Here is a 22,051-nt window from a genome sequence, read left to right on the forward strand (position 1 = left end):
ATGCAGCTCTACAGTTACTATAAGGAAACAAACTGCAGTTTCACAGCTGTTAATGAATTTAACCGTTAAAACTTGACATAGAAGAAAAAAAAAAAAAACTGCCATCACTCTAGGCTGACTTTTCCATCTGCCTCTTAAAGTTCTTGGTCTCCAGGCAACCAGCTGTCTGATGATTTGTTCTCCTCTTTCATCTTTTCCATGAACCTCCCTGGCCATCATCTCTAAATAAAGCATGAGGCAGCGCAGCGCGGCGCGGCTGTAATACAGTACAGAGCGACTCACAGCTGATGGTAAAAGACAAAGCTCATTCCAAAATGTAATAATCAATGAGCGGCACATCGGGGTCCTTCCCTCCTGCTGTGCTGTGAGCTGCGGTTTTCTCCCGCTCTTTCTGCACACGAGGCAGAGTCTCCTGCAGAGGTGCCATCTCCGTGATTAAAATTATTTCCGTAATCAAAAAGAATGTGCCTCTGGGTAATTAGTTGCTATAATTGACAATGACAAATCACTCGGTGGTGAAGCGAGGAGGGAGAGTAAGAGAGAAACGCAAAAGAGAGATGAGCGAGAGAGGAGCTGTAGACTGTGATGTGCTGGATAGAGAGATGACACAGTGGAGGGAAGAAAGGAGGAAAGAACATAGAGAAACAGAAAGGAGAAGAGTGGCAATAAAAGGGCTGAAGAAGTCAGAAAATAAAAACACTGCAGAGCTGGTACGTGAGACAGAAATGCTACCAGAGAGAGACAGACAGGCAGACTGACAGAGAGGTTTACCTGGGTGGAGGGTGGCTTCTCTGAGCTCAGAGCCCCCCCAGTGTGAGTGGGCCACCGGGGCCCTGGCGCCCACGCTGCCGCCCCCACGGCCGACTGCATGCAAGGGCAACACAGGCAGGGCCAGAGTGAAGGGCAGGGTTAGGGACAGAGCAGAGCAGAAACCACAGCCGCAAAACCAGGGAGAGACATGGATGGACAACAGGGACGAAAGGAAGGTGGAAAAACCGGCAGCGGAGGGAAGGAGGTGCAAGAGGGAAGACGAGGAGGAGGCCGGTCGGTGAGTGGGACAAATGAGGGAGGAGGATAAAAAATGTCATTGAGAGAAAAGAAAAGATGTAGAACAAAATGGCTGCCTATGAAAGATGGAGTCAAGCAGCAGCCATTGGAAGTGTACCTGTGCTAGATCTATCGTCAGTGGGGTCTACTTTGACGGACTCAGTGGCGTAGGGGCCCTGCTCGGCCAGGTTAGTGTCGGCAGAGCTATCCAGGCTGCCATGACTCACAGCGTCCAGGTCGCTGCCATCTGCCCAAAGACAACAGCGAGTTAAAGGAAGCCGAGCGCCACTTCTGCTCCACAAAGGATCCACTGTTCTTCTCCTTCCGAGTTTATTATTTTAATCTTTAAGTGCTGATAAGCAGGTGGTTTACACTGTCTACTGTTCTACAGTGTTTGTGACATCACAAAGAAACAACATCTTACTTCTGTAATTTGATATAAATGCAGCTGAAGCGGCATTTACAGTGAGAATGATAACATGAGAAATGATTGTTTAAAAATCTGACAAATTTAGTGAAGAAAATAATTTTTTTAATTTAATAATTTCAAGCCCTCAGGATAAAACACTAACACGTTTATTTATCAGTCATTACCTATTAATTTCCAAGAGGGGAACTGATGCTCAACTGTAAATATTTAGAAAGGTTCTCATGTAAATTAATTCCAGCTAATTGCTAATGTAATCTAGAGTCTTTCAGTCAGTGCACAGCAGATCAGCTGCACAAATGTGACACTTGTCTACAAGAAAACACAAACACAATTTAACATATAGAGAATAAAGTTTCCAATAATAATTTTATATTTACTTGGATTTTAATATCTCTTTATTTTTTTTCAAGGAAATCCCTGCAGAAATCAACAAGTGTTCTTAACTTAAATAACTGTTGCAGAGATTTCTCAATATGTTTGCTGTAATAAGTACTAAATTACAGTTAATTCCAAGAAATCTCCTAAAAAAGAATCAGAAAATAATAGGACATGTAATAATTAAGTGTTGGCCAGTCATTTTAATCTCGTGTCACTGTGAAAATACAAAATTTGTCAACAATCTGTCATGTAATACAAATTATGTCATCCAGAGCATTGTGAGGAATCATTTTTAAAAAATCCCACTGTGGCTTCTGTCTCTTGGTGGTTTGTGTAAACGAGTGTGTTTAACAGGAAGCTTTCAAACTGAATCACCTCTGCGTTGACGAATACGATGCTCATCGCCGGTAACAAAGAGTATCTTAAAAAAGCAGGGATTAGCAGGACGGGGATTAGCATGCTCTGGGTGTGCAGGTGTTCACTGGCATGCAGGTGAGTTAAATCACACATGTTAAGATACTTGTGTTTTAAAGTTTTACCTTTCGTCTCTGTCGGTCATTTATTACAACTGAAACATTTTCGAGATGCTGGGTGGTTTGATTTTCTTTTCTGAACTTCGTTGCATTTGAGATACAAGTAGGATCATGTGTTGTTTACATTGTTATTACCCTTCAGTGTCCTAAGTGTAAGGCTTTGATGATCATCTATTTAGATTATATTTAATGATTGATTATCATTAGCTACTAGCACAAGTTTAAGTAATTTTACAGTTGACTTGAATGATGCTTCTCAAACTCAAATCTGTCTTCATATATAAGGCTTAATTCACCTGAACTGTCCTGTGTGCAAAGGTTTCTGAACTACAAAAAGGAAACCCAAATTACTTGTAGGTAATTATGGCTGTAATGAAAGATGTTGGCATTTCATAGCCAGAAAAAAAACACAAATCTGGGCTGTTTCCCATATTTAGCTTTTAGTTTAATGCGTGCATCAGAGAAAGTATCATAGTTCACACGTAGATAAGCAGTATAATTGTTAGCAAACCAAATACATCAATACAATAAAGTAAAATCCATACTTAAAACTATTTTTTTTTTTCTGAGTGAGTAAATTATATGTAAATTATATGCAGTATACTATCAACTGATTGTGATCCCAGTCGTTAGTGTTCAATTTGCTCTAGGTTTGAAGGCATTTTTAAAAAATCTGAAGCTAAAGCAAGGTGTGCAATCATGTTTAGTCCCTTTTCAGAGTCTAAGATTGTCTGTGTGTTTTTTAAATGTTCAGTTTATTATGAAAAAGACGAAAAAGTTATTGGAGGATTCCTCCTTTTCATCTCAGCTGGCTGGAGAGGTGTGTCAGTGTCTGTGTTTGATTGACAGCAGCTGACAGGCTGTCGGAGTACCAGTGTTACACCGAGAGAAATGAAGGACAAAGTTAACAAACTTGAACTGTAGCTACGAGTCGTGTGCAAACAGTGTGTTGTTAGTGGTACTGAAGAGAAAGAACAGACCAGCATCTAACTGAAAGTGACATTTGCAGGTTTACATGCTGTTTAATGTGCTGCAGCTGAGCAGCTAATTAGCTTCTGGCCTGCACTTTTCCCTGCTGAATGCTTGTGCAGCGGCTCGTTCAACAAGCTACGGTTCAGGACAAGACGTGTTCGTGTTGCTGCTGTCTGGCACAGTGTGACCGTCTGCTCTGCCTGTGATACAGCACTGACATTATGGCTTTATGCAACATTTGATCAGCTGTATCCAAATACGGCATCCATCCACTAAATGGATACCTAACAGCACTCCATCAAATTAATGCGATATGTAAAATTCTCCTTAATCACCTCTGATTTTTTTCCTAGAGAAGGATGCAGAGCAAGTGATTTACAGAGCAGATATTTTTGGTGAAGCAAAATGCAATTAAATTTAAGTTGGACTTTAGGTTTCTTTAAGTCGGACTTCTTTAACTCTGGTTTGGATCACCAAAAGATTAACTGTCTGCACTAATTTGAAATTTTGTTCTCAGGATCTTCCCAAGTCTGTGCACCAGATTCTCTGAACTAACAACGCAGCCAATAACGGCTTTCCTTTTCTCAGACATGCAGAGTGTTATTGATCTCCGTTACCTGACAATGGGCTCTGGGTGTGGGGGGCGTGCCGTCGTAGAGCCCGTTTGAACTGCGCCACGCCCAGAATGACATTTCTCAGCTTCATCCACAGGAAGTATCCTCCTCTGGTGCTGGAGGGCCACGTGCTCTCCAACACCGCCTGGATGCAAAGAGGAAAAGAGGTGAAGAAATGAAGAAGGAGGAGGAATATCAGAAAGAGAGAGGAGACCAAGATAAGATGACTGAAGGAAAAACGAGGCTGCAAAATTACTTTGAAAAGTCACTTTCTTGTAGCAGCGTCGGAGTCGGTTAATTTTTAATTCAAATGATTAAGTATATGAGTGTTTTTTTCTATTTCAGACCATGAAATGCTTCTATACTCATCTATAAACTAAATCACTGAACACAAAACCTCTGAATATTGTGTGAACTGCTGCTCCAACTCAAGTGAGTGAACTAAAACTGAACCAATCCCTGTTCAATATAAAACCATCTTGAATGAATTTTTCATCAAAGGCAATAACTGCAGTGGTATTAGACCCACAGTCACACTTAGCATCAGAAAAAGAATAGGAAAGGCACAGCAGCTGTTGGTGGCCAAGTCACGTTCAACAGTCCCTGTCTGCTCCAAAAATACACTTCAGAAGGCCCCTGAGAGAAACACGATTGGTATGCTGCTGAACAGAGCCGGGTTTATTAACACTGGCTGCTCCTGCGTTGAGGCTCTGAGGATCTGGGTCAGGTGCAATGAGCCCTGCCCTCCTGGAGATGCTGTCGGTGATTCTGTTAAGACAACTGAAGCACACTGATCTGGACACAGACCCACTGCATTTACCAGAGGAACAAAACCTTTTGTTACAGCTCGACTTTTAGGGTGTCGCTGTGTGAGATCCCACAGATCTCACAGTGACAGACTACATGTGCTGTTTTTAAAGGGGAACTCCAGAGGAAGCTGCACTATATCTGATAAATGACCTCAAGTGACATCATTTGAGTCAGTTGTGGCTGAAGACTATAAGTCTGAAAATAAAAAAAAATTTAAAAAATGAAGGTCTGGATTTAGAGAGAAGTTGCTTACCTGACCTCTGTAGTTCTTCATCTGTGCTTAAAGCTAGTGGCTCAGGGCCACATTAGCAGCTACTTGCATAACACATAACTGTCAACGTTTGTGTTGCATTGTAGGTAATCATGGAAGGAGATTGTATGAAATAAGAATGAGATTCTTTTTTTTTCTGTCCCTCCTGAGTCCAACAGTGGTGAGTCAATGCTAAATCAGTGGAGTTCTGACAGCTTATCTTGAGCTGATATTCAGTGTTTTTAGAATAATAATTCAACATTTTTTTAAATGCTATAGATTAAATGTTTCTTGTCAAGAGTTAGATGAGAACTACATTCATGCCTGTTCATCAAACACAAACATACCACCAGGAGACAGTAAGTTTAGCTCACATAAAGAAGAGAAACAGCTAATCTGGCTCTGTCAAAAGGTAAAAAAAAAAAAAAAAAAAATCAGCACCACCTCTAAGGCTCACTAATTGACATCTTCTGTGTCCTTTGTTTAATCCATGAAAAACTGAGATGAAAAAAAAAGAGAAGTGATTTCACAAGGAGTATTTCGTTTGATAGAGCCAGGCTGGCGGCTTCCCCATGCTAAGCTAACTCATCGCCTACTGGTTCTAGCTTCATATTTAGCCCCTGCTCCCAGCAAGGAAACAGTGAGTGAGTTTTACACTTCAGTTCTTGGATGGAGTAAACAAAGAGATAAAAACTGTTAATTAAAGAGCTTTTCAGGTGTTTCTTGGTGGATTATTTAACCTTTTGACAGAGCCAGACTGTTTCCCTATTTCCAGTTTTCATGGTAAGATAACATTTAGATTACAAGACTGGTCGAGGCCTTATATTCATATCAAGGCTGTTATCTTGCTCAACAAATATATTCATCTCACCGTGAAGCTCACAGTAGCCTCCTGTTGTGCAGAATACTGATATAAAAATGTGTATAACTGGCCACTGATGGTGGAGAACGGTTCCTGTGGTTTGTTATCCACAGCACAGCGTTGATTTTAAGTCTAAACCACTGAGGCTAAAACCAAGTGTGGGTGAAAACAGTTTCCTGCTGTGATGTGAAAACTCAGGACTTTCCCTGACCAAGCTTAGTCTCTCTTGACTTCATGATGTTGCTACTTATTGGTTTTTTATTGTTGGATTGAACCGTCTGGATTCACACTGTTGTTACTAAAATCTAATGCAAAAAATTGGTCTAAAAACTGTGAAATAAATTGTGAATATCAACAATATCCCAGAAATTCCACAAATGTGGAAATGATTAACTATGTCTTGTTTTTTTAACAAATTGCATATAATAACCTGACATTTGGTTGGTGTCTCCAGCAGCTTTGTTTTCTCTTGTAGTGTCTCTTGTTCACCTTTTATGTTGAGTAGATGTTACTTTTCTTTGTCTTTTCTTGCTCTTTTTTAACTTTTCTCAAGGATATGGAGTGAAGTGAATTTAATAATGCTGTTACATAATGTTTCATCTGGAGCACTGTTCTACAGGAACAGGTAGAACAGTGATGACTTTGGCACAAAGATCCCTTTACTGGGGAACGTCAAGGTTATTTTAGCTTCACTTTCCAAAAAAAGTTTGATGATCTATGCAGTGTCAGAAGGAATCTTCTTTTCAGTTCAGTTTCAGGTTCGTTTTCTGGAGCTGCTGCTCACTTTTAATTTAAGCTAAAAATGTTCAGTCCTATTTTGTGTGCAACTGAAGGCCATCTGAATTTAACTTGGATTGAATGTGAGAAGGAACAGATAAGTATGTACACACACACACACACACACACACACAAAATGTCTTCCCTCCTCCTTCCCATCCCTGCACTTCAAACACCTAAACAAGCATGAAAAGGTAAAAGAAACACCTGCAACCGTGCAGTGCAACAGCTGCAGTGAACACTGTGTGGGTCTGTGGAGGAATCAGCCACTTTTGGCCTCCAAGTCTTCTGTTTTAAGATGAAATAAGATCCTCTGAGGCATTAAAAACACATTGGAGCAACATTTACTGCGGCCTTGTCCTCTGACAGCCTGCTCCCCCATCACCCAATTTACTTTTATGTTCCCTGGGTTGCCAGATCAGGGACAGGTTGCGCTGATAACAGAGCCACGACTCATCTTGACACCTGGGTGTGATCATCACACGATGGCGTGCAACCTTGAGGGGAAACTGCAAATGTCACCAATGTTTCTTTTCATCTGAAAGCTGAGGTCCACAGAGGCATCACTGCGATTTAGTGTCTCTGCCTCATGAGGAGTGAATTTCAGCGATGAAGCAACCACGCACAGTGGTGTAATAATTTGGGTGGATTTATTTATGCAGCTTTGTGAATTATGAATAAACAATCAGCATCCAGGCTGCGATCTGTCTCTTCTATAATATATCAAACAGTTTCCTGAGCCATACTTATCAAAGGCATTTATGTAATTAATAACGTAACAATACTATTGCACGATATTATCTCTTTTCTGCATCTTAATATTAATATAGACAGCTACAGTGACATAATGTCTATTGTACTCAACTGTGAGTTTCTGTTACTTCCTTATATGTCACTATAACACGAGAATGACGACAGTTTGATTTGTACAGCAGCCAATTCTCCAGACTTTTATTGTATTTTATTGCTCCAACTCAGTCTGTGTCCTCATCCATCACAGATGACAGAGAAGGGAGTATCCCACTGGACAGTCCTCCCAGAGATTTGTTGGACATTTGGCTGTCATGGGTGTGTCCAGACATTAGTCAAACTTGCAGCAGAATCAGCAAAATATCTGTAACATACCCAAATCAGGAACACCGCACAGCACTCAGGGTGACAGTATATTCAGGCTGCCCGTGCTAATATATTTCATTAGTGACAGTGTAAATTATTGCAGTGTGTAGTTATTGGCCAGTTGCACCAATTTCCCGCGCTTTAACCCAAGATCTCTATTTTGTTAAAGTGTAAAAAAAAAAAAAAAAAAGAAAAAATACCTGATGCCAAAGGAAATAATGTCCTGTTGCTGATGTTGTAATTTGTGCACATAAATAAAAGCCTCAACTATAACTGGCAGATTTACATCACACATGAGGACTGGAGGTGTGTACCTTGTTGTAGTAGCCGTAAGTGATGGCATTGGGGTGGACTCCGGCCTTTTTCATCTCAAAGAGCACCCTGACTGCCAAGACAGGCTGACCATACTGTCCACAGAGCTGCATCAGCACCCGGTAACAGACCTGTATTTGTACATTCATGATTGTTTTAGCAGGAAGATAGCAACCTGTAAAAAGTTACCTTGGTTACTGAGGAAAAAAAGCAAAGTACAAACTCTAGGAAAACATGAAAATGAAAACATTTAGGTACCACTTGGAATGTCAGAAATAACAATGTGTTTCTGGTTGATTAAATGTGAAGCAGGTATTTTTGGAAAACGGCTAATTTACCTCGTCAGGGGGCTGCAGTTTCTTTGCCTGCATCTTCCTGAGGACATCATAGGCGGTGCGAAGCGCCCTCACCTTGGAGTGACACACCTTCACGTACGCTGGCAGACAGATGAACCACAGACCGTAGCAGTGCCGGAGCAGGCACTTGGACCACAGCTGAGGGATGGATGAGTACTTCTTCGCTATCTTCTGGGCCAGTTTGATCTCCTGTGGGTGAAAAGAAGGGTAAAGCAGGAGAAGTTTTTAACGCACAATTCAGCCTTGAGGATATGTGGGACTTTAATTTGGAGGTAACGTGAGTGTACAAGTCAAATCAAAGTCTTCAAAGCAGCCATCACTGTAAATCTAGAGGGAAATCAACTCTTTTTAATAACTCCTGCCCCCCCAGAGAATAATATGCATTTCTCACAACTATTATAAAAGGAATAAAATTTCTTTTCCTTAGCTATTTTAAATGCGTGGATTGCTTATAGCAGTTCTGAATGTATCCTGAATTATGACATTTTGACATTAATTTCTCTTTATTATCATTTCATAGTGTAAATTGTTACCCAGAGTTTGTACTTTCTTGCTGCTAGTTTGATAAGTTCAGAAAATAACCTTCGGCTCATCGGCTCAGTACCAAGACAAACACACCAATAACTGAATGTGTGACAGCAGTGAGGGGCTGTTGTGCTGACCTGCTTGGTGCGTCTAAACATGGGGGCGGGGCTGGTGGGACAGCTGTGCCTGGCAGTGAGGCGGGAGGAGGGGGTCCGCAGGCCCTCCACAGGGTCAAACAGGTCAAGACTTAAGACTGGGAAACCATCGTACCTGATGAAGAACATACACACACAGATACAGTTTTACTCCCTGTCCTCCTATACAGACAACTTTAACACCCCACTTCTTGTTAACTTAATGGACACTAAGTGGACTGTAAATTTTTCTCAGATGCACATGTTTATTCAAACTCATGAGGAATCAACCAGCACTCATTGTCTGCACAGAAAAAAGGTGTATTTGGCTTCAAATGATTCCTTCCAAGGTCACAGTGATTATAAATATGGGTTGTTTGGAACTATCTACAAAGAGAGCCGATAAAAAAATCTGGAAAGCTGTTGGTCATTATGGATTATTGGGGGATCTTAATTTAAGTGATTCTGAAAGTCCTCTTGGTATAAATTATTTAGAACAAAACATGACAGCGGAAAACAAACGGCATCTACTCAGAACCGCACAGTTCAACAGCGTCTTTGGTCCCAGTAAGGGAGCTGAACTCCTGCTGGTCCTCCATCAGCTATTCCAAGTATGAATTCACCAACTTTCAACTCACATTATCATTCAGATTTTTCAATTTTCTTCCTGCTGTTTGGTGTCGTGTCTTGTGTTTGGTGAGTCTCAAGGAAGATGGCTGCGGTGCATCTTCACTTTCAAATATTATTAAACTTGTTTTCTCATTCAAAGCTGAAGTAGCAGCCTGTTGAGTCATTAATTTAGGCTCAACAGGCACATTTTGTCATTTCTGGTGTAAAAGCTTGGTTCCAGCGACTCAGAGTTAGGACGCCACCAAACATTAGGATCGGGTCATTTTATTACCTGTAGCAGAGTGGATGTTCCTCCCCCTCAGGCAGAGGAGGCAGCTCTGGAGGTGTGATGAAGACTGTGTGCTCACTACGCTGGGATTCATCAATCTCTATGAGCCTGGACTCCTCTGGCCTGTCACTGTCCACCTGCAGAACACACAAACAGGAACAGAGATGTTTGGGAGGCGGTGCCATGACCCTTCATCTATCACAGCTGACAGACGTAGGTGAGGAGTTCAACACACATTTCAAATTTATGCCCTGCAGTAAATATTTCAGTGTTCAGCCTGACACAGGTCAACTCACCTTAAACAAAAAAAAAAAAACAAAAACAAAAAACAAACCACTATTTTTATTGAAGCATACTTTTCAAACAGTTTTGTAGCTGTCACTCTGATAACAGGATTTCTACAAAATGAAAGTCTGAGGGAGGATGACAGCAGGTGACCTAGATTTCCCAAGTGAACATGCATCCATTTTAGTTTCTTCTGTTTTTTTTTTCTCTCTCTCTCTCTCTCTCTGTCCCACACACACACACACACAAAGCTGAAACTAGTCTGTGTGATTCAGTTCTCCCTCCTTCTCCATTTGTCTCCTGCAGAGCGAAACTTTCTTTAATGGCCAAGTCAATAAAAATTAGCAAACTGTTAAATGACAGAACAGAGTAGATACAGTATGGGCCTAATTAATGAATTGATACTAATTACATCTTCAATAATTAAACTGAAACTTTAAAAAACCGGACAAGAACAGGCCATAAATGAGAGCTACACATTGTGTTCCTCCCAAGTCAGAAAACTATCAACTACCAGAAACTGCAACTACCAGACACAAGAGCAGCCTCTTATACATACAGTATACATACACCAAGAAGCCAAGGAACATGATGACCAGTCCCAGATGAAGCAAATAACAACAGCGCATGTCCAGGTCTGGGACATATTAGACGGCGAGTGAACACTCAGTTCCTGTAGTCAACATGTTGGATGTGGGATGTGGGATAAATGAGCAGGTGTCCCTTTGATGATTAACCACAATCATATTCAAAGTCCTGATATAAGAGAGGTCAAAACAATAAAAACTGTAAGAATCTAAACAGAGCAGATAGGATTTATATAATCAAAAGATAGATCAATAGTTCACTTGTCCAGGAAGTGTGTGTGTTGACTTTATAATAACCAGGTCGGTGTTTGAGCAGCAACTTTATTCTGCTGCAGAGATCCACTGCTGTAGAGTGAATCTATTAAAGCTCCATTTCAATGGAGAATAATCATCTTGTGGTCATGTTAATGTATTCACCACCATCATATAGTCTGTGGATTTTAGAAATTTTAATTTTAAAATTTTAACTACATTTTTTATATATATCTGTGATATATAGATATATAGATTCCGAGGATTATCAATCAGTATAATTTAAACAATAAAACACCATCAAACCAGTGATCACACATCATTGTGTCCCTGTGATTTAAGTATAAATTTATATTATATAGTAGAACTGAATCTATCATAAACGCTCTGATGTGATTTAAGTCCCCTACAGTCAGTTCTGTGTGTTTGACAGAAGGAAGGAACAAGACTATAATCAACTCTGCAGGAGCGTTAGTGAAAAGCAGAGTTTCTACCAGCAGGTCTGCAGCCATAACCCTTTATCCAGAAGATAACAGGTTACAGCTGCTCAGTGGTGGGAAATTGCTCCCATTTTTATTGAAAGGAGCCAGAAAAAAATAAAAATAAAATAATCTAGGTGACTAAATGAAATTCAGTTAGTGCAATGGATGTCACGCAACATTTTCATCTGGAGTCACTGCACATATTTTACCGCAGCCACGTTGGTGGAGCTGACAGATGAGACCAAGTGAATGTTAAAACAGGAGGTCTGAGCTTTATGGTGGACATAAAAAATTAAGGGTCATGGAGAGAAGCTTCATAAATTGAGAAGTGCTTAATGACAGGCTTTAGCACTACAGGCAATGATTTTATTAATGGCTGATGGACGAGAAGTGAAGCACTTGCTGAAAGTTCATAATTTAGTCCGGTTATTCTGATAGTAATTAAAGTTTGATAATAACCTCACTCAAAGCAGCAAAGTGTGGAAAACTAAAGTGTCTGTTCTTTGCTGAAGTCTTAAGCCTTTTGGGCTCAGTAAAATTTCATAATTTCACTTGGGCCTAGTATAGCACGTCAAAGTGCTGTTTCTCTGAGCACAGATTAAACCACAATACTAAAAGTACAAAAAAGTGCCAGTGGCTCAGATACCTGGAGGGAGAGTAAGGGTCCAGCCCATTATCCATCCTTGTGGTTTAAACTAAGTGTCTACTTGTGTGACGTGATTCTAGATGATTTCCTGCAACAAATAAGGATCAACCATACAGTATTACAGTTTGGATGATAGTAAAAAATACACCATCATGAGACGAGAGCAGTAATTTAATTAGTGAAGAAATTAAATCCAGTTATCTAGAAGCACAGAGGCCGACTGTAAATAAAAGAGAAATTATACTATCTTCATAGTTTCTGTCAGAAATTGTTGAGAACATAAAGTTTTTCTCGGTAAAAGATATGCAACATTATCCCCATGAAGAACAACGATTGATAATAGACAATTGTTAATATTACATGAGAGAGTTTCTGCTGTGACTTTTTAGTGTTTGGACATGAAAAATAACATTTAATCTGTCATTAACTTAAACTTCTTCATGTCGGCTGATGATGTCTGTCCTAAAACCAGTTTATAGTTGCACTACCACCAACAACTGGGCTGCTGTTGCTCAGTGAGCGAGTTGCTGGACACATTTAGCTCTAAATATCACTTGACAGGGGTTTTAGGAGAAGTGCACTATGTGTCGGCATTTTTCTACCCTGCTGTCGAACTTATGTGCTGGAGACTGCAGTGGGACAGACCCTAAGAAACACTGCTGGAGGGAGCCAGTCGAACTGAAACAGATATCTAATCAGGACATGTCCACCTGAGAAAAGACACCTGTGCAGACCTAGAACACACTGGTGGTGCAATACATCCCATATTGTTGGGAAACACTATTGTTGGAGTGAAGAGATCATTCAGACATCTGACTGAATTAACTGTAGACGGTGGATGAATAGACAGTAGTTCTAACACAATTTACACCAATGAGAGTAGCACTAGGATAATTTGAAAAACATTTGAATGTTTAACGAGTCAAAATAATTCCATTAACATCTGCATTAACAGAGTTCTGCAGCCCTATTTTATACCTGTGGACATTCAAAGAAGAAGTGTTTGTTGTTTTTTAGTGTGAGACAACCTACACTGAGACTTGAGACAGCTGTAATGATGAAGAGGTAACAAGATCTTCAATCAGTTCAGACATCATTAAAAAACCCAGACAGCTGAGATGAGATCGTCTGTGCCTCTGAAAGAACATTTGGTTCATCTGGATCAGACAGGGAGATTTCCAAGAGACTGAAGTCATCAGAGACAGAGAGACACCCAGTCTGCTGAATGACCTAGCAGTTATCCACAGTCCTCCCTGACATATTCACTCCTCTGTTATGGCCTCACATAGTGGCTCCTGATCCCAAAACCAAAAAATCCCAGTTTGCATTTTAATATTTTGTGTCAAGTATCAAAACAGGAGTGAAGTGGGAGGAAATGTATTTTTTTAGAGAGGCTACTGGGAACTAAAACAAAATCAGGGAATGAATATTTAAAGGTACAACCCACAACCAAAGTGTAAACAAGCCAAATACTGACAACTGTTTCAAATTCAGTGACAACTCATTTAATAGAGAGACTGACAATAAACAAGAACTAAAGGTTGTAATGATCTTGGGTCCTGTTAAAGGCTTGTTAACAGCTGTAAAATGGAACTTTATTTTCAATTATGATCAGCTGGAAAGCACAAAAATCCTCACTCCTCAATAAATAAACCTGTAATGCGGATGTTAAATTACTGATTGGCCCTTGAAATTTTGATCTTGATGTACTTACAGAATCCCACAGCTGTTTACATTAAATTTTTCACTTTTAACATTTTTACAGCTTTTAATTGATGTAATTATAACTCATTTGTATGATTAGTTTCTCTTTGGTCTTCCCCTGGATTTAATTAGTTTTGTTGCTGCAGTGAACTACTTTCCCTCAGGGATCAATACATTTTAACCTTATCTGTCTGAATGTGCTGCTTTTGTGTGTGTGTGTGTAGTGTAATGTCTTTGTTGGCTGAGTGGTGCAGTGTGCCCTCTCTCCTAGTAGATAATGTAATCCAGTGCAGAAAGACATAAGATTTAAATGCCTGTGGAGTTGGAACACAAAGAGGGACAAGGAGGCCGCTGGATTCACATCCACTATGTCTCAATTATAGACAGACAGACAGACAGACAGACAGACAGACAGACAGACAGACAGACACACACACACACACACACACACACACACACACACACAAGGGCAGCCAAGTCTATTTGACAGTCTGTTACAAATGTCACCAGCAAAAAGCAGTGACCCACAGACGTGACCAGGGAAGCGAGTGGCAGTGTGGACTTTAAGACTGCAAACACACAAAATTTAACCTTCAACAAACACATCTGATAGAGGAACACTGCCCCATGAGCACACTGTGTCAAACACTGAAAATGCTCCCAATGGAGCAGAGAAGATCCACTAACAGTCTCTCTGAGGCTCTTGGTACTGTCACACTGAAGGATATGAGCCCAGGGGACGCACAAAAAAATCTAACTCCAAGCTCTGTTAGTGCTTCAGAAATCACTGAAGCGCTAAAAGCCCTTACTCACTAGACTCATGAAAAATTGAAGGCAGAAATTTTTGCAGAAATCTGTGAATATGGATTTTCTGTGTAGGCTCACTATCTCAGGACAAATTGCTGTCGCTGCAACTTTTTTGTGGACAGTTATTATTCAAATAATAATTAAAAATGACAATCAGAGGGAACTAATTTAAATGAAACGCTGATAAGTTGGTGGAGAAATTAACATGACAGCTCAGACTAAAGCTGCAGGGGTGGAGGGTTGTCTAAATGCAGGAGAGACAAATATTGTTTCCTGTGCAACCTATTTTGACCTTAAATAACTTTGGTGTTTGCTAGGACCATGCACCAAGCAAAAAAAATCCCCTACCTGCAGAAAGCATGAACCCAGAGCAGGTGAGAACTGACAAAGTAATAACAGACTTACCTTGCCTCCTTTATCCGCACTCCGCTCTGAATTGTAGAGCTGCTCGCAAACGGAGGCAGGAGAGGAAAGAGAAAGAAAAACTCAAGACATCAGAGAAGGAAAGGAGAGAAGATGACAGGTGAAGTGGAAACTACTAATTAAGTATTATGCACTTATAGTACTAATACTATAAGTGGAAAAAGAGAAGCCTATTGAGAAAAATAGAATCACTCAAGAAGAGGGACTCAGGGTCTCAGATGGGCACAAAATTAACAGAAAATGGCTGAAGTGGAAAAGCTAAATGTTTTTTTATAGATTTTTGTGAGCAGCTTAATTCCACTGCATCGAAACGAAAATAAAAACAGTATGACGTATGAATAACAAGCTCACTTTGTCCACACAGTCGTCAAAGAAGGCCAGGCTGGCGTCTTTGTCGCTGACAAACGAGCACTCCTCGATGAAGCGGATGAACATCTGGGTCTTGGTCATCAATGAGTAGAACTTCTGGTGTGAGCGGTCGCGGCTCTTCAGGAACCCTGAGGACACACATGTTTTTTTATGTCAGACTTTAAAAGCCTGAAACTTACTGTCCTGATTCATGTGATTCAGAGATAACTGAAGATATTTTACATTTAACTTCTTTCATCAGCTAACAAGTGACTGACGGGTTCACATTCACGGAGTGTGATTTTGTGGTTAAAGAATCCATTATCCCATAAAAGGCTCTACTCACTGTATGTGTAACTTCCATTTGTCTAGATTTGGATAATAAAACCCGACACAATGTTATTAGTATAATGGCCAATTTGGGATGCACAAGAAAATGTTGAATAGCTTCCTTGATTGATGCTGAAAGCAACTTAACTGACTAATAAGCCACTGCTGTTGAGAGCCTGAACGCAGGATGGATGGCCACTGGCTCACAGCACAGAGGTGGAAGCCAAACACCAGCCCTGCGGAGAAACACTTCCTGCAGCAATGAATATTTTAATCCTGACACTGGCTGCCTGCAACCTGGATCGTGAACTGATTCTGACCAAACCTCCTAAGCACAGCCTGAAAAGGCTTCTGGACACTCCTACTGTTCTGACTAGTGATTTACTGATCGATTGATAGACTCAGGACTTATCTACTTATCTGACAATCAAAAATCAGTAAGTGACATTTTTCTTATAGTTGCTGCTTAAATGTTTCCAATACAAAGTGTTTTGCAAAGTGTTTTCTTTGCTTCACTGTAAACTGAATACATTCATGCTCTGAGAATCACAAATAATCATGTGATTGATTGAGAAACTTGTCAATAACCAGTAAATAATGTAACCTTCCTCTAAGCATCAGGCCAAAGGAATGCAACCCATGTTTTTTTAAACACAGAAACTGTCTGTAATGAAGCTCGTATCAGCCAATGACAAGATCTGGGTCATAATGAGCCGGCGCTGACAACGAGTTACTGGAGCTTTTGATTATATCTGATTGATCTTCCTCAGCACAGGGAGTTTGCCCAGCTGTCGTGGAGAACCATCTCTCCAGAACAGCTATCAAACTTTATAACTCCTCTACCTCTGCTGAATCGCTGGACTCTAGCATCTGTTTGTTGTTCAATTTTAACTTGATTTGCACGTTTTAACTTTAGTCATTCTAGTACACACTACACTATCTATCTATCTATCTATCTATCTATCTATCTGTCTATCTTCTGAATGGACTGCCTTTTCCACAGCCCAGGTCGAATTTGAAAATAGGGCTGAACAATATTGTTATTGTTATGAGCCATGAGAATGGTAATTTTTGCATTTTATTTTCACTGATAAAAATATAAAAGTGATGATGAATTGATTTTTGCTGGAGCTTGTACCAAACACACATGTTCACTTGTGTCTAGAGGACATGATTTGTAGGCCAGGGCATCTCTGTAGCACCACAATGCCTCATTTATAGTGGTCTGTTGTGGCAAATTTTACTTTCATTAAAAAATAAAATAAATAAATACATAAATACCAGCTGGCCATATCGGGATTTCAATAATATTTTAATTTATAGTTCAGCCCTATATGGACAAAAGGTCTTCAAAGTGCTTGTGTGTGTGAAAATTTAGGCATCTACAACTTAATGACAAGGTTTAAAATGTCAACAGACACATTAAGATACTTGTATTTTTATTTAGTTGTCTAGTGGTGAAAAAACACTGGAGATAAAACAGGTCCTCAAAGTATTATATAAGTTTTATTGTGACTAGAGCTGCAACAAGCAACAATTTTGATAATTGATTAATCATTTTGAGTCATTTTTAAAGAATGTCAAATTTTTCTGGTTCCAGCTTGTCAAACATGAATATTTTCTCTTTTATGATCACAAACTCAACATCTTTGGGTTTTGGTCTGTTGATCAGATTTGTGATGATTTTTAACTTTTTTCTGACATTGTATCAACCAGATGATTATTTAGAACAGTATCGATTAATCCATAATGACAATTATCAGTAGCTGACAGTAACAAATGTATACTAGAAGGCACTTGGACACACATAGACTGTCTTCATTGTTTGATTTTCTCAGGAAAAGGAAATTAATTTTCAATTTGCATATAATACTGTTGAAGTCACAGATGTTGGACTTAAACTTCTATAATCATATGATGGAAAAAAATTTTAGGGTGCAGGAGGACAAAAGAAGATTATATTCAAAAATTAATACATTCTGCAATTCTTTTGTTGTTGTAGATATTAGGTCTGAAAATGGTGCAACACATGGTGCACAAGCTGTTACATCAAGTCATTATGTAATGTACTGCAGCAGTTCCTCTCTGCTATATCATGTAACTCACACTGGACACGACCTTGGCTCCAGCTATCCTCTGGCGGAGCAGCCATGATTTCACCACAACTAGTTCCAGCTGTGATGTGAACCAGCGTTCGAGGGCTCCCGATCCAGAGGCCACACTCAGGCCTCTGGAGCATTTTGCAGCTGCGGCGCTAACTGACTGACTGACTCACTCACCTTGAGTCTGCAAACAGCCGTGAACCTCCCCCAAACCCCCCTGGCCATCGTACACGTAGAGTTTCTGTGTGTATTTACTCAGAGGTGGAGGTGGGGATGGACACTAATGAAAGCTCATGTATTAAACAACACCATCTGTTTCTGAGTGTCCAGCTGTACAGAGGGAGATGCTACAGATGACGCAGTATCAGTTTATATATTCATAGACTCGTTAGCGCTAATCATGCACTGTAACTGTACAGCTGTGACTCAAACTGGCTTCACAGACTCGTCTGAAACTGAATAACGAATTACGAGTGGAGCAAACTAAACTTTTTCCTTTTGTCCTTAAACCTGCGCACTGGATCTAATCACAGGCCCTTCAATACTGAGAATATTATTGATTTTCTCTACTTAACTGCTCTACCTTTCAAATCTGTGTCTCAGATCAGATCTCAGATGATTAAAATAAATATCAGCACAGCTCCGGGTCACAAGAACCTTGACTGTGAACTGATCTGAGACTGTTATTGATCTGGTAAATTGATTAGAGATAAAAACTGACAATAAAGACTTTAGCTGAGGATGCAGTGGGAGTCATTTGAGACATTATACTTCATGTGCTACTGGGAACTTGAGGGACTAACTGGGCCATTTTTTCCACTAAAAATCGGCAGCATCACCATCAGTGTAAACAGGTTGTCTCCAAAAGAAATGTCAGGCAAGGACTGTAAAATAAACACCTGTCAAACTGTGCCCAAGCTCCTTTTGATTGTGTCGGTCCTGTTTTAATGACAACACACAACAGTTATCTCATCCACCCACCACAGTGGGGACCAGCTGGTCTTGCACATGTCAGATTACTGGTATTAAAACGGTGAAGCTTAAACCATCTGCAGTAAACAGTTTGGTGGGAATCGTCCTGCAGATTCATTTCTTTCAGAGAGAAAAAATTGGCTCATGACACTGCAGTCAATAGTGGACTTGTTTTGGTTCTCATGTGAGGAGTTTGAGGACAGCTGGGTTCATCCATTCACCCTGTTTCCTGTGTCTCTGCACAGTGTTTTGGCTACAAGTGGACAGAGTGAGATTATTCCACATACCTTGTAAGTCAAAAAGTGAGCTGGCGTCCGTGGCTTTCTCAGACGGTGCCTGGGTGATCGGTCGTAAAAACGAACGGTAGCCCTTCAAAATGGCTGCCATGAAGCGGAGGAAGGCTTCCTGGATCTCCAGCTCCAGCGTGTGGAGGCTCTTCCCACAGCTCAGCTCAGATGAATCGCTCATGCTCAGCTCCAGCAGCCCATCAGGTCTGCACTGACCTGAAAACAGAGCAAAAAAAGTTTGTAGTTGTCTCTACATATTAGAATCTACAGGTTCACGTCAACATAGAGGGTGAATCATCACTTCAGACTGACGCTGGTGCCTTCATTTGCACGTTGAGGACGTCATTATGATCAAAGTTTTGGGACTGAAAGTCTTACATCTGTGCCCTGCAAGTATTCGTGTGGCAAGCAAGGTTTAGGATTACATAATTAGATTAAATAAACTTGAGTTGATACCCGAGTTTCTTAAGGTCCATGAGGCTTAAATGTCTCAAGTTAAAACCTCTGGCAGGCATATCAATATTCAGCACTTCTGGCAGTAACTGGGTAGATTTTCAACTTCACTGAATCAGAAAATTGATTCATTCAATTCCTACAGCTCAACAAGCAGCAGGTTTCATGGTCTCCCAGTGAGCGTGCTCCATGAATGTCAGGAACAGTTGACGATAACAAAATGAGGAACCACATCTGAGGGAAGATGGCTAAATTAGGAAATGATGCTATGATGGGATTATTGCTGGCTTTCAATTTGCTGATAGGATTGAATAGAGAACAAATTGTACAGACGACAGAATCCAAACCTAAAGTTGATGAATGAGGCAGAACAAACTCTCTCTGTACCTCAATTAGCCATAGATTTTATTCATTTTTTTCTTTTATTGATTACACTGAAAAGGTGGTAAAAAAATCTGATTGTTTACAAAGACAGATCAGACTGGGAGAGGACATTCATTCTCTTCATGTTGGATTTTGACTCGATATTCAGCCTCAACGCACTTTATTCAACTGAACACAAAATAAAAACAACTGACAGACTATAAAATTAATACAAAAAAATCAAACAACTTACATATCTGTACAATAATTTGTTCTACCACTTCAGAACTCACCATCAAGCAGCTGCTGGTAGAGATTGCTCAGCACATTCATTAGGTTTTTACAGGCTTTCTTTGGCAGGATCTTCCATGTGAGGGCTCGCTTATCTTCATTGCTGGAAAAGCAGAGACACACACTGAGCTCTGGAGAGGCTGAGAGGCCAAAACCAACATGGAGAGTGGTCGGGCTGGGGGAGTTCAGACCACCCTAATGCTGTCTGGCTGGTAATGAGGCCAAAAATGATGTGAACCATCGCTGGCCCTACCTGACATACCAGAAGATTACATTCTCTTCATATTAAAATAAGTTTGACACTACAAAAATAACCATTTCCACCAAGGCTCCAGGAACATGACTTGATCTCTAAACTTAGAACTCATGACCTGGCAGTAATGTGGTCTGGAAAAAATATGCAGCAAAGGAAACACTGTTGGGCTTTTAGCTGGAAGTGCTGAACACTATATGTGTGGCTCACTGCCCCGTAGTTAACCCTTCACACAATATTCAGTCAACAGAGCAGAGAGTTCGGCAAACAATAAGTAGCATATAAAGAAAATAGCTTTCATAAATAACCGCAGCTATGGGAGGATTTGGGGTGATTTTTCTCACTGGAAGATGGTGTTTGTGTCCAGGTCCACGCAGCTCACGTCTGGAGGGGGGTCGTAAAGATCAAAGTAGCGAGAGTCCACTCCTACGATAAATGGACAGGGGGCGCTCAACACGTCCGCCAAGGCCAGGGGGCACAGAGGAATATACGGGCATGGCCAGTGGAACGGGAAGATCATCTGAGGAGAAGGACGAAGGTGAGGAAGACAACGTGGCTGTGACAGTGACTTTTGAACTAGGTTGTAACTTCCGTGACCACAATATGTGATACGCTGCTGGTTTATTAGTCTTATTTCAAAGGGTAAACACATGAACAACATATTGTGGATAGTTTTGTGTAGGATAAAAACATATAACACAAATCTTCTGAGGACATCAGTGAAACTGGAGACTGCTGCACATCTGCACATCAGTCCAACACAATGTATGAATTTATGAGTGCCTCACAGAAATTCCATACAACTAATGGTATTAGACATTATGAGAAATGTACAACAATGAAAACACTGTACAGTGAAATGCAGTAACTCACAGACACCAGAGCTTCAGTGACGCTGGTGAGTACGGCCGGTCGTAACGAGTGGACCAGGATCTTATGTTCGGTGACAGCAAACACCAGCAGGGTGACAGCGTTCTCTGGTCCGAGGTTTTGGAGGAGCGTGGAAAATCGACCACCGCTACACAAAACACAAATCAGCAAAATTCAGGTTGAATAAATAATGTTCTCTATTGCTCATATTTCTAAATGGAACTGCAACAGGATCTCTGAACATATCTAGGTTAAGAAATATTCTTGATGCAGTAACCTCTATTATAACTGAAACATGTTGTTTGGCACATACGCTGCATCCTTGGGTCAATTAGCAAAACAAAATGTATCTTCCCTTTAGATCTAAACACAAAATTAGTGACATCAAATACGAGGAAAACTTTTTGCAAAGCTGCTCTCACCTGAGCGGTAACGGAGACGACACCGGCTGGCTCAACATCAGGCTGTCATGAGGGGAAAGCTGCAGAAAAGCTAGAAAGTGAGATAAAACCAACCGGGCAAAAACACATCTGCACTGAATAATTTGAATTTTCATCTATAATGGAGGATCTAAACCACTGC

The 22,051-nt window shown here is 40.5% G+C and overlaps 1 protein-coding gene across 4 annotated transcripts in view; it reads right to left on the reverse strand.

Annotated features, from left to right (window-relative positions):
- LOC139628139 (C-myc promoter-binding protein-like) overlaps positions 1 to 22,051 on the reverse strand; it is a 71,659-nt gene that overhangs the window by 18,693 nt on the left and 30,915 nt on the right. For 3 of the 4 annotated variants that reach the window (XR_011692700.1, XM_071489523.1, XM_071489524.1), the window contains 13 exons: positions 21,892 to 21,950; positions 21,473 to 21,617; positions 20,944 to 21,119; positions 20,349 to 20,449; positions 19,240 to 19,455; positions 15,552 to 15,697; positions 15,183 to 15,221; positions 10,018 to 10,151; positions 9,120 to 9,252; positions 8,440 to 8,646; positions 8,104 to 8,232; positions 3,978 to 4,119; positions 1,166 to 1,294 (listed from right to left, as the gene is read on the reverse strand). Coding sequence is in view for 3 of the 4 variants with exons in the window: in XM_071489523.1 (XP_071345624.1) it covers positions 1,166 to 1,294; positions 3,978 to 4,119; positions 8,104 to 8,232; positions 8,440 to 8,646; positions 9,120 to 9,252; positions 10,018 to 10,151; positions 15,183 to 15,221; positions 15,552 to 15,697; positions 19,240 to 19,455; positions 20,349 to 20,449; positions 20,944 to 21,119; positions 21,473 to 21,617; positions 21,892 to 21,950 (1,756 nt within the window). In the remaining variant the exon portion in view is untranslated. The remainder of the gene's footprint in view (positions 1 to 1,165; positions 1,295 to 3,977; positions 4,120 to 8,103; positions 8,233 to 8,439; positions 8,647 to 9,119; positions 9,253 to 10,017; positions 10,152 to 15,182; positions 15,222 to 15,551; positions 15,698 to 19,239; positions 19,456 to 20,348; positions 20,450 to 20,943; positions 21,120 to 21,472; positions 21,618 to 21,891; positions 21,951 to 22,051) is intronic. The other variant, XM_071489525.1, reaches the window with a different exon arrangement.

Source organism: Trachinotus anak, unplaced genomic scaffold, assembly GCF_046630095.1.
Source record: "Trachinotus anak isolate AG129_WGS33_773 ecotype Australia unplaced genomic scaffold, CSIRO_AGI_Tana_v1 ptg000011l, whole genome shotgun sequence".
Classification (NCBI taxonomy): domain Eukaryota; kingdom Metazoa; phylum Chordata; class Actinopteri; order Carangiformes; family Carangidae; genus Trachinotus; species Trachinotus anak.